The sequence below is a fragment of the Kryptolebias marmoratus genome, linkage group LG14, assembly GCF_001649575.2.
Source record: "Kryptolebias marmoratus isolate JLee-2015 linkage group LG14, ASM164957v2, whole genome shotgun sequence".
Classification (NCBI taxonomy): domain Eukaryota; kingdom Metazoa; phylum Chordata; class Actinopteri; order Cyprinodontiformes; family Rivulidae; genus Kryptolebias; species Kryptolebias marmoratus.
This window is the reverse complement of record NC_051443.1, coordinates 4009105-4018285: the sequence shown is the minus strand read 5'-3', so window position 1 is coordinate 4018285 and position 9181 is coordinate 4009105. Positions and strand designations below refer to the sequence as shown.

The window sequence follows — 9181 nt, the reverse complement described above, 5'->3', positions numbered from 1 at the left end:
TTTAAATGAGCTACGTCAACATTTAATTTCCCTTTGGGATTAATAAAGTATTTTTGAATTTGAATTGAATTGAATTGAACATTGTCAAATTTAATGGCCCTAATGGCTGTTAAGTCTGAGCTTAATATAGACTACACCCATCGAGTTCAGAAAATACTACTTCAGGGTTTCCCCCAGAAAAGAGGCTAAGCCACCCGATCGCTAGCCGACCATGATTTAGTAAAAAAAAATGATTGAAGTTGACAGGAAAGTTGAAATATGGCTATTTATTATGTGATATTGTAAGATATTTGTGCCAAATATTTACACAACTACAGTTTTACAAAAAGGAACTTTTGAAATATTTTTTTAACCAAAAATACAATTTAAATAAATACAAATTGTTTGCACCTAATTTGAATCCTAATTTAAGTCACATTTACAAATAAATTAAATTAACATAAATGAAAAAGTGCAAACAAAGCACCAACACACGTCTCACTTCCAGGCCATTGAATAAGAACAGAGAACTCTGAAAAATAGACAGATGCTGTACTGTACTGTGCATATTTAATACTGAATTTAATAGCATAATTTTACTGCTAAACAAAGATAATATTTTCACTAAGCACAAAACACGCTTACCATATTCGGTCTTGTACAGTCACCCGCTGAATTTCAGATCAACTAATCATTTTTGATAAACCCGCTCGTTCCATGTTTATTACTGCGGCTCAGATAGCTGAAGACAGCTCGGCCTCAGGGCTCATTAGTCCCGCAGGGCTCCCCGAACAGCGCGCAGACCTGAGCGCGCGGTGGAGGCGTTTATACTTGGCGCTTACGTCGGAGCAGTATTCTCCAAAAAGAAGGTGTTACATAAATTTGGTCTGGGCCCAGATTTCATCAATCTGGTTAAAAGCTTTTATCCAGACCCAACAGCCTCAGTTAACAAAAATGGCTTGATGTTTGAGCCCTTCAAGATTCATAGGGGTTGTAGGCAGGGGTGCCCCCTTTCACCCTTATTGTTTACATTGTTTATTGAACCTCTGGCAGAGATTATCAGGACTAATCCGGATGTATCTGGAATCAATATAGGCAGTAGAAACCATGTAATCTCCTTATTCCCAGATGATGTACTTTTGTATATATGCAATCCTGAGAAATCAATTCCAGCTATCCTGGAATCTATGGCTATGTTCATTGCTTTGTAAGGATACAAAATCAACTTAGGAAAGTCTGTTGCCACTCCTTTCATGGGCTCCTCTGCCAACCTCTTTCTTAGGGAGAATTAACACTATAAAAATGAACATCCTTCCGCAGCTGAACTATTTATATCAAAATCTTCCCTGCTACTTATCTTCTGCACATTTCAAATCACTAAATTCTCATTTATCTCGCTTTGTCTGCAGCAACAAACACCCAAGAGTCAAGTTTTCTATATTAACTAAGCCAAAACACCTTGGAGGTTTGTCGTTACCATCCCTGCAACTTTATTATTGGTCAGCAGAACTTAAAATTATATCAAATTGGTTTATGAATAGAGAGAACTCTTTATGGTTAGATTTGGAATCCCGATCTTGTCTCCCCAGCAAACTTAATTCTCTTTTCTTTATGTGGCATAGACCAAATAGTTCATCTCAGAAGTAACTTCATTGTTTATAACACCTTGCTGGTCTGGCGAGATGTGAAGAAATATCTTAATATCTCTCCCACCCTCTCTTCTTGGTCATCGCTAACCTTGAACCCAGATTTACCGGCAGAGATTAGAGGCATCGGATTGTCTGAATGGTCATCTAAGGGACTGTCAAATTTTATGGACATGCTGGATTCTGACTCTGTTAAATCCTTTGAACAAATTAAGGCCGATTTCAATATTTCTAATAGAGATTTTTATAAATACCTACAGATCCGTCATTTTGTGAACTCTCTCAGGAGAACAGGAGCCTTACGTACAAGATTGTCAGAGTTAGAAAATATAATTGTCATGACCAAATCTCCTAAAGGACTTATCTCTAAGATATATAGTTTACTGCCTGGCTCTGACTCCTCAGGTTATGATACTATGAGACTAGTGTGGGAGCATGACCTGGGGCTGACGTTCAATCCTGCAGATTGGGAGGAGATCTGTAATGGGGTTTCCCCCAACTGCACCTCGGTTTCTATACATGAGCAGAATTTTTAATTTTTCTACCAAACTTATTATACACCTGTTTGCCTTCGGAGGATGTTCCCTGAAGCTTCAGATCTTTGTCATAAATGCAAAATACATAAGGGCACATTTATTCATTTATTTTGGTCTTGCAATTGTATTCAATTTCTCTGGAAAGCGGTTCATCTGATGATACAAGAGATCATTGGTAAACAGTTCTCACTAACCCCCTCTTTCTGTCTTTTTAATCATGCTCCAGACACTATTTAATGCGGATACTAAACATTTGCTCTTATTTCTTGCCAAGAAATGTATACTACTGAGATGGTCAGCACCACAGGCCCCTACAGTTGATATGTGGATATCCCAAATCTCTGCTATTATCTCAGTTGAAAAACTGACTCATGATCTCCATCAGAAGTCAGATAAATTCTGGAGAATCTGGAGCCCATTGCCATCTTTCTTACAGAGATTGTGATTTCAACTGGAGATAAGGACTCATGTGATACTGTGAGATCCTGAGTAATCTTATACAATCCGTTAGTGCCTGGAGTATGTGTTGTGAATGCAGCTACTACCACACCAACTTTTAGCCCAATATCTGTCAAATTCACCAAGACAAAGCCATTTCTAAGTTTGATTAGCTGCAGCAGACATATTGAATTGGGTTGACTTCAAAAGCTAATCAGTTGTAGATGTACAACTAATGATTACTTTGTCAGTTTCAATAAATCCACCCAGTGGGTCATGAAGTATTTCATTAACAAGCAGAGTTGATTCCAACAGTTAAAGGCAAAGTTTTAAACACAGATCTTGAGCGATCAGTCTCAGCTACTATCACACCAAATTTAAGTTTTTTGGTGTTGGCTGAGATCACTTTGCTGTGGTGGCCATCTTCAATTCGTTTGACTAAAAAAAGTTAATCAGATGTATATGTCAACCTAATAATTACTTTCCAAAGGTTTCATAAAAATTTGTTCAGTGATTCATTAGCTATTTTGTTATTGGTACAGACAAATTCAAACACATAATTGCTCCTCCTTTGCCTTTACCAGTGGATGATAACTAACTTGGATACTGAAAAACAAATTAGCAATGTGACTACATAAAGTAAAAGAATTTTGTTGTGGTCTTTAACTGTTTTTCAAGTCAGACATGCTTCAACTTTCCTTTTTTTTCCGCAACTTTCCTTTTTTACTTAACTTTCTTTTGATTGCCACTAGCAAATAGTTTATTTAGAGACATGTTTTAAAAACCTATTTTAAACATAAGCTAACATAAGCTAAGTTTAGTTTTTAAGTCTCCAGAAGTCCCCCAGAAGATGCGGAAGACATAATTACACAACCTTTCTCTCTGATGTGACAGTGTTAAAACAGAGAGTGAAGGTCAGCAGACAACAAACAAGCAAGCCCTCATACACACACCAGACAACACCACCAGGACTTGGTGGAGATTGATAGGAGTCACATTGTGGGTTTGCATCAGACCAGGCGGTTGTATTGCACAACCACCTAACAGGTGGTGCAGGGGTAGGCAACCCTGGTCCTGGAGAGCCACTATCCTGCATGTTTTACTCGTTTCTCTGCTCCAACACACCTAATTTGAATCAGTGTGTCATTAACAGGCTTTTGCAGAACATGAAGAGGTAATTTAACCACTAAATCAGGTGTGCTGGAGCAGGACAACAAGTAAAACATGCAGGGTAGTGGCTCTCCAGGACCAGGGTAGCCTACCCCTGAGGTGGTGTGTAAGATGTCACTGTGGACTGATGTTGGAACCAGTGAGTAGACATCAACTAAACCCAGTGTCGATCTACTGGATCTCCTGGTCCAGGAGAGGATCCAACAGCTGTATGACTGTGGCAAATCACTGCCTGTATTTAGGCCTGGGGGGAGGGGAGCACATTTGACTGACCTGAGACCATAGATATATATTACAGTATAATCAAATCGCCCTGCTTTCCCTCATTTTTGGGAATTGAAGCCATCAAGACCCAGTTTATAAAAGCTGCCATGCTACATGTTGGAACCAGAGTTTGCACATTAAGGATGAGGAGCTTTAAGCAAAATGCATTTAAAAAAATTAATTCTTGAACATCAATACAGTCACATGACATTTCAACATTTCACTAAAGTTCCACCAGATGATTTCCCCCATGAGTGAAAAGACACAACTGTTTCGAAAAAAGTTATTATATAAACCAAGTAATATTTGTAGTCCATGTTTGACTTTCTAAATAGACTATTGAATCACTTTTTAAATTATTGTTTCAAAATCTTTAGTTTTTAACAACTCTTTAAAGATGTTAAAGATAAGAAAACAAAAAGAAATCCTTATTTGATTAATAATTTTAATAATATTTTAATTGCAGTTCATTGAGAAATTTGGCCTGCACAAATCATGTGAATGTGTCCCCACATCTACCAAATGAGAACTTTGTAAACAAACATTCACAGTGAGTGAGCTGCCTCATCAGACCAACACACAACAACACACGGAGCCTGAGTGGTCACAGCACGGTCGGCTGAATTATTTTACACATTTATTTAAAACCTTTAATCAAATAAAACGAGGGTCATGCATATATAAACAAGTCAGCCTCTTTGTCTTAAACATAAGGATCAAAGCTACACCCAGACTGGATATTATGCTAAAGTTTATTTAAATTCTCTGCTGCTCTGGTTTTTTAAACTTTTACTTTTTGGAATGAGTTATTTTTTGATGTTGGTTTTTTATGTCAGTTAATATTTCTATAAAAATATGTCAGTTACACTAACAGTACAGTATTTTTTGTCTTTACACAACATTTAACTAAATCTGCTCAATTCTAGGGTTACTAAAAGGGGAACGCGATGCCATTTTAGTGAAGTTTAACTTTATGAATGCTCAGCTGTCATCCTCAAAGAAACAGCTGTTTGGCATCAGGTTTTATAGACCTTTATAACCCAGTGGGAAAATAGGCTGAAATTGCATGCATGTGCCATTTAAATATTCAACTTGAAAAAAATTTGAAACTGGTCTGGAAATGGTTTGAGTTCTTCAACAAAAATACAAGCTTAGCTGTTGTTTTTAATCTTTCTAAATGTGTTAACTTGGGTTTGGGGAACTTTATGTGACATTTTTAAAGACAAAATGTTTGAGGAAAAAAATGCATGGATCAACAGATTGTGACAGTAAATGTTGGTGTCATCCTAATGTCAATTTAAAGACTTGATGTTCTAGTTTCACTTGTCTCTTAAAGTGTCTTACATCATGCAAGAGAAAAACAAGTAAGCCATTAAAGTGTAACTATTATCTTTCAACGTGGCAGGTTTGCTGCTGACGAGCTGCTTGTCTGGTTTTGTTGAACAGCAAGTCACAGATAAGGAAAAATTAGGAAAGTGTTTCTGGCCAATGACAGACAGATGTATGCTGTACATCCATGGGGTGTGAAGAACCAGTCAGAATTTTTGGAAGTTTGGCCCATTTCTCTTTAGGAACTGAGGTTTTATCTAAGTTGTGATAAAAACTGAGAAGGGATTTTAGTTTAATGCTAATTCACACAAAAAAAACCCAGGACAAACTCATAAAATGTAATAAAACTAAAACAAATTAAAATTTGGACCTTTCTGCCTTCTTCTTTGTTTCTTGGCTTGATATTTTACCTGAACTCTAATTATCGTAGTTAATGCAAATTCATTTTAAGTGTCCAGCTGACCAATGAATTAACTGTACATCACTTTAAAATGAAAAGCTGTAATCATGTCACACACAACAAATATAGGTAAAGACAAGGGCTTACATTAATACATCTTACTGACCTGGGAAACAGAAACACGTGTGATCAAATAAACCAGTATATATAGTAATTAATGACGTCCTAATCACAGAGGTAGTGTAATGTCTGAGGCTTTATTTCGCGGATGTGTGTGTTCCTTTATCTGTATCGTTAGCAAAATATCCCATGAACCACTGGACAGATTTCAGTGAAAGTCTCAGAAAGTGATTAGATTACATGTACATCTACAGCTCATTAACATTTGGAGTCAACCCAATTCAAGATGGCTTAATCAGCCTGAACCAACACAAAAATGGCTCTAACTCAGTCAAATTTACTGCTATAAAGTCAAGTCGAAGTTTTCATTTGCCATTTGCACACATACACTTGGTCTGGGTACATAGGAGTTCTTGTGAAGAGCTTAGAGTCGAGAGAAAGCAATAATAAGTAGAACTGCGAGCAGTTATAATCAGGGTCCAAGCCCATTGACACATTTCTTCCCTTAACAAAGTTTAATGAAACTTTCAGAAACTAATCATTGGATGTACACCCTCTTCTGATTACCCTTTAGAGTTAACCAGTTTCTAGAAGGCTGCCACAGTCCACTAATGTTAAAACACACCAAAAAGGCTATAACTCTGACCTAAAAGTTGGTGTTGTAGTAGTAGCAGCTGGTGTGATCACCAACATGTATTGGGGACAAACAGATGGTGCAATATCTGAGTATCATCCCCTTTACTGTGTCTGATGCTGTCTGCTGATTGTTTGTGTCTGAGACGGGTGTGACCTGGGAGAGGTGAGGCATATTTTCTGAAGTCTACTATCATTTCACACGGTTTGTCTGTTTATCTCCATAGACAGTCATGTTTTTGATGAAGTCCTTATTCACAGACTCATCCCCACCCTTTATGAGGCCCAGAATGGTCGTGCCGTCAGCGTACTCGATGATGACGATGTTGTGAAGAGTTTATGGCTGACACAGCAGCTCTGAAGCGTCACAATCAGCTGAAGTTTGATGTAGTAGCTGAGATTCATCCTTTACACGTACTCTGATGGCTAACACATCTTGCAAAATTATGTGATTGCATAAAATCGTGCAAAACGTTATTTTCCAGGTTTAACCCAAATGACTAAAACGCCCTCATTTCTCATCATAAGATCTAAAACTCAGGAATGAAAGGCAGCAGGTGCAAAACTTCAAGAAATGCTAATTGTCATTAAGTTTCAAATGACAAATTGCTGATTTGTTTTTGTCTATTTTACTTTTGTTTGTGTCTATGCATTATTTTACTGTAATGTATTGTGTTTTATGGTAAAGGACTGAGATTCTTGTCCTAAAAGATGCTATATAAAAAGAAGAAGAAGCTATGACGGCCATCTTTAATCAGCTGACTCCAAAAGTTAAGCTTTTTAAAATTATTTTTATTAAAGATTTTTACCTCCTGCATGCGCTTCTTGGCCGCCTCCAGAGCGTCCTCGTAGCCTTTCTGTCTCAGCTCACCCAGACTCTCGTAGTACTCCTCCGTGTCTTCGCTCTCGGAGAACAGCACCTGGGAGAGGATCCTCCAGCCGCAGGTGTCCAGGGCATGACCAAGGTACACCTGCAGCTGGTAGCACGCAGCGTCCGTCTCCCGCTGCGACATGCCGGGCCCTCCGAACAGGACCGTCCACACACCGGACTGCTCCTCCGGGAACGACGGCAAGCACGGCTCCAGGTCCGAGTTGACAGCGCACAGTTGCTGGTGGACGGCTCTCAGGTCCTGGAAGGAGAACAGTCCGGCCCAGCTGAAGTCCTCCCGGCCGCCGGGCTCGCCGTCTACTAGGTCTTCGGGAGACAACGGGACATCCACGGACTCCAGGACCTTCACATCCATTCTCCCCCCCTTGGGTGTCACCACGTCCCAGGACCCCAGCGTGTGACACTCCAGAGCAGGTGTTTGGTCTTCGGCACCGGAGCTCCTTGTGTTAGTCCTTTCGGGGACGCAGTGCGGTCCGGCTTTACCCGCCTGGCAGGTTCCATCCGTCTTCGCTCTGCTCGGACTTTTTGGTTGTTTTTCAGCGGCGGGGTTACAGTCCAAGTCGAGAAAAGTGCTCCGTCTCTGAACGGTTCTATTGTGGCAGGTTACGGCGAACTTTCCCACAATGTCGTTCCAGGCCACGATGAAAACAAATTTATGCCTTTCCTTTTCGTCGAACACTTTGGGCCGGACTGACAACCATCCAGACTCCAAGTTATCCTCCATTATGGCGAATGACATCTCATCCAACCAGTTGAAAAAAAATAAAAAAAACTTGGATGTTAGGGATAAAAAACCTCTCTTCTAGCGACAAGGTTAAATGCTAATGCTAGCTAACTACAGCTAACATTAGCTAAAAACACCAAACAAAGATCCATTAGCTAAATTTAGAGTGTAAACAAAGGCTGTAAGCCCAGCTGCCCGCGAGCGACCCAAAACGCATCGAAGGTCGTTAACCCTCCAAGTAGTCGGATCCGGGACTTAAACCCCCACTTCAGACCGCCGAATCCGTCCCGACGCCGAGCTCCGACGAACAGAGAGCAAAGTCGGCTTCATGTTGCTTCAGACAACGTCGGTTGCCATAACACCTGGCCGCTCACCTGGTCAACGCTCGCGCCCACAGTGCGCCTCTTTGTCCGTTCAGACAATGCAGTAGCCAGCTCAGATCTGGATGTCACGTGCGAGCCACTGTTTACAAGCACACGGTGCGTGTGTGTTGGCCAAATCCGGGGCGGGGTTTAACGAATGTGACGTTCACGTTCCATAATAAAAGTCGGAAATACAATGCTTTAAACCTTTTAAATAATTTCTAAGTATAAAACGCCCTTTTTATTTACAAATCTAGTCGACTAAAATATTATATTTTTATAGGGTTATTGTTTTTTTTCTCTTTTACTTCTTCTTATTTTGTGCTATTTTATCTATAAAAAGGTTCCACTCATTGATTCTATAACTTATTGTTGTTCTGGTAACTTTTATACTTTTCAAAATGTTTAACTTCATTTCAAATGAACATCACCAACTTCCTTCAAAAACACTGTTCTCTGCTTCAGCAAACTTCCTCTATTTTTGTCCTCTTGTGCTACTTTTAGCTAGCTTTTTGCTTCTTTTGGCTTTTAGCCAGTGTTCGGCTGGTTTTAATTATAACAACTCAGTTACTGCTTCTTTAACAAATGTCAGCAGTGATTAGCCTTGTCTCTGCATTTTCACAAAAAATGCAGAAAAATTACAAGATCCATAGACAAAACTCTTAGAAAGGCCCTGATAATAACCCAGAAA

The 9181-nt window shown here is 39.5% G+C and overlaps 1 protein-coding gene across 1 annotated transcript in view; it reads right to left on the bottom strand.

Moving 5' to 3' along the window:
- Positions 1-8613, bottom strand: part of jmy (junction mediating and regulatory protein, p53 cofactor) — a 50881-nt gene extending 42268 nt beyond the window's left edge. The window contains 1 exon segment of the mRNA XM_037979607.1: positions 7325-8613. Coding sequence (XP_037835535.1) covers positions 7325-8143 — 819 coding nt within the window. The 5' untranslated portion in view covers positions 8144-8613.
- Between the last annotated feature and the right edge of the window lie 568 nt (positions 8614-9181).